Here is a 2,964-nt window from a genome sequence, read left to right on the forward strand (position 1 = left end):
CAAATCTCCCCAAAAAATGACCCCAAACTGACCCAGTGTTACAATCTGCTTCAATATTGCAGAAAGAACTTTCAGATTCCAATATTCCCTCAAGGAAAATTCAAACTGATCCAAGTTATCTGTTGATACCCAAACTGTTTTTATTCATTGCTCAGAGATGCAAAGAGGAAGAAATCAGCCAAGTTTGGAAAGTGCTCAGATTCCTTTGAGAAGCAGAGCAAAGATCCCCCCAAAAGCTCCCTTTCCCTGGAGCTGCTCTGGGGGGTGGGGGGAGAGAGAGAGAGAGAAGCAGTTTTGGGCCTTTTTTTCTCTGTCTCTGCCGCTTTTGGTGTTCTCTCTTTCTCTGCAGGGGGGATTTGCAGCTCTGTTTCTCTGCAATGCAGCCAGGCTGGGGCTTTTCCAGCTTCAGCTCTCCGCAATGTGCAGCTTACGGTGGCAGAAGAAAAGGTGAGGGCGAGGCGGGGCAGAGACCCTCAGCTGCCAGAGCCAATCCTCTTTCCCACTCCTCCTTCCCCTGCTTTTCCCGAATTTCTCCTCAACTTTCACAGTGTTCAGAGGAGGTTGTGTGTGGTTTCTTGGCTCGTGGCCCCGTTCAGATGTTCGAAGAGACGACAACAACAGGATCCTTCGGCAGGAAAACTCCACGGGGAAAATTCTGGTGAGAACCTCTGGTGGAAAACCGAGACAGAATTTTTGGTAGGAAGTTTTCTGACAGGCAGGAACAGTGGCGAAACATCATTGTTGGCATTTGTATGTCACCCGTCTGTTACCCTCCCGGCAGCCCCAGACCCTCCCCCAGCTCCCCTGAGCCTGTCCCACGGCCCAGCCCAGCTCCAGCCCTGGCAGAGCTGCAAACACCCCCCAGCTCGGCCCCCCGGGCTCCTGAACCCCCAAACCAAGGCTCGGGCTCACCAGCAGTGACTGACCTGGGACACAGAAAGGTTTCGAGGCGCTGCAGAACTCAGAAACGTGTCCATGCCCTGCCAGGCCGCCCCAGTTCTGTCCCGTCCAACTGAGCCGGGCAGGTGGGGCCAAGGCTCCCCTTCCTCCTGGGGAATCGCTCCCCGAGCACCTGGAAACAACCTGGAAAAGGCACAATAATCAAAACCAATAAACGACAAAACGGACTTTATGGAGCTGCAACACCAGGACGGTCCCAGGAGGCAAAGGCGAGAGGAGAACCAAAGTAGCACCTGGGAGTCTGGTTGGAGGAACACAATGTTACCGAGTTATGAGCCAGGGCAGGGCTTCTGGGAACAGCCCCTGCTGACTGGAAAGGGTTCAGGAGCCAGGGCTCAGTCTGCAGCCCACAGTCAATCTCAGCCATTCCCAACCACCTCAGCCATTCCCTCCAAACGCCACCTCTCTCTCCTCTACATCACCTCCCACTTTCCTACAGAAAACAGTGGTTGTGTCCCCTCTAAATTTCCCCAGGTTTTCAGCTCAAAGGGTCACCTCTGTCCCTGCTAAGTAACCTCAGGTTTTCTGTCCAAAACGCCGCCTCGGTCTGGTCTGAATTCCCAGCCTTTCTCTCACAAAAGCTCCTTTTTTCCTCTCTAAGGTACCCCTGGGTTCACCCCACAAAAGTGGTGATTTTGTTTCATCCAAATTACCTCAGCATTTCTGTGGAAAATGTCACCTCTGCTCCCCCTCCCAATTCGCCTCTGCTTTTCCCTCAGAAACGTTCCTTCCGATCCCCGCACGGGAACTCGGGTTGGACCCCTAAACCTGCCGCGACTAGCTCAGGTTTTACCCCAGAATTGTCCCTTCCTGTGCCGCTCAGGGAACCTCGATTTCCCCCCTGAACGTCCCTCACTAATTGCCTCGGGTTTACCTCAAAATGTTCATTTTACCCCTCCGTGAGAGGCGGGAGACCACCAGTCCCGGGTGCCCCGGGAACCGGCGCGGCCGCTCCTTCCCCGCTCGGTGCCGCCGGCCCGGCCGTCCCCTGCGGGGCTCCCCCGGGCCCGCCCGTTCCCCGCTCCCCATTTCCCGTTCCCCGCTAATTGTTCCCCGCTAATTGCTCCCCGGGCACGGCGCATGCGCAGGTCCCGTCGCTGCAGCCTCTCCCTTTGACCAGCAGGCGGCCCCGCGGTCATTGAAGTCACTGCGCACGCGCTGTCCTGGGCCGGGCCGCCCGCGCCTCCCACGTGACTGGGGCCGTGCGCTGGCTCACTGCGCATGCGCCCCGGCCCAGCGCCCTTCCGGGGCCTCACGGGTACAAGGCCTTTGGCGTTTGATTCATACCTACGCAAATCATATTTACACTTTCAAGGCCTACAGATCCATATTTGCAATTTCTTAGACCCTAGAATCCTCTATATAAATATAACAGGTATGAGGGTTTAGTTTTAAAATTAATTTTTACATAAATTATTTGTTAAGATATATATATATATACATATAAATGAGAAACTGTAAAGGCTTTAGCATTTTACAAACACACACGCACGCACACTCTCTTTATGAATTCCCAGGTATTTTTGGGCTGTAACCTCCCCTTTTTAGGGGGCAGGCCAGAGACAAAGCAGCACAGAATCATTTACATTGCATAAGAACTTTGAGATCCTCAAAGCCCAACCATTAACCCAGCACTGCCCAGCCCACCACTAAACCGTGGCACTCGAAGGCAGCACCACGTGCCTGCTGGGGGATGGAACCCAGGCAGAGATACCCACAGCAGGAATGGGGTGGGAGCACCAGGGAGACAGGAGGAGAGGCAGAAACAGGGAGTGGGAGCAGGACAGAGAAAGAAAAAGAAGGACAGGGCGCAGGAGGGAGATGAAGAACAAAACTGGGACGGGCAGCACGACAGAAAGGGATTAAAAAAGAAAAGGGGCAGGGAACGGGACAGAAGGATAGCAGTGAGAAACAATGAGGACAGAGCAACAGTAAAAAAAGAAAGGGAACAGGAGAGGGGCATGGAGAAGGACAGATAAAAAGACAGCAACAGGGAAAGAGGAT

The 2,964-nt window shown here is 53.9% G+C and overlaps 1 protein-coding gene across 1 annotated transcript; it reads right to left on the reverse strand.

The window, feature by feature from the left end:
* Positions 1-405: 405 nt before the first annotated feature.
* On the reverse strand, positions 406-1,995 carry LOC113980085. Its single transcript, XM_027707341.1, has 4 exons — positions 1,835-1,995; positions 1,226-1,270; positions 927-1,083; positions 406-708 (listed from the first exon to the last, which is right to left on the reverse strand). Exons 1-4 carry the CDS (start codon positions 1,987-1,989, stop codon positions 406-408), a joined length of 660 nt encoding a protein of 219 aa, XP_027563142.1. The 5' UTR covers positions 1,990-1,995.
* Positions 1,996-2,964: the final 969 nt, after the last annotated feature.

This window comes from Neopelma chrysocephalum, unplaced genomic scaffold (assembly GCF_003984885.1).
Source record: "Neopelma chrysocephalum unplaced genomic scaffold, ASM398488v2 Primary Assembly neopelma1_92169, whole genome shotgun sequence".
NCBI classification, from domain to species: Eukaryota; Metazoa; Chordata; class Aves; order Passeriformes; family Pipridae; genus Neopelma; species Neopelma chrysocephalum.

Bases quoted from the DNA above. Each gene is read 5' to 3' on its own strand.
- LOC113980085 (XM_027707341.1), bottom strand. From the start codon at position 1,989: ATGGGGAGCGGGGAACGGGCGGGCCCGGGGGAGCCCCGCAGGGGACGG. The intron at 1,084-1,225 runs GTAACATTGTGT...TGCCTTTTCCAG, and splicing joins CTGCCCTGGCTCATAACTCG to GTTGTTTCCAGGTGCTCGGG. The intron at 709-926 runs GTCAGTCACTGC...CCTGCCTGTCAG, and splicing joins GAAACCTTTCTGTGTCCCAG to AAAACTTCCTACCAAAAATT.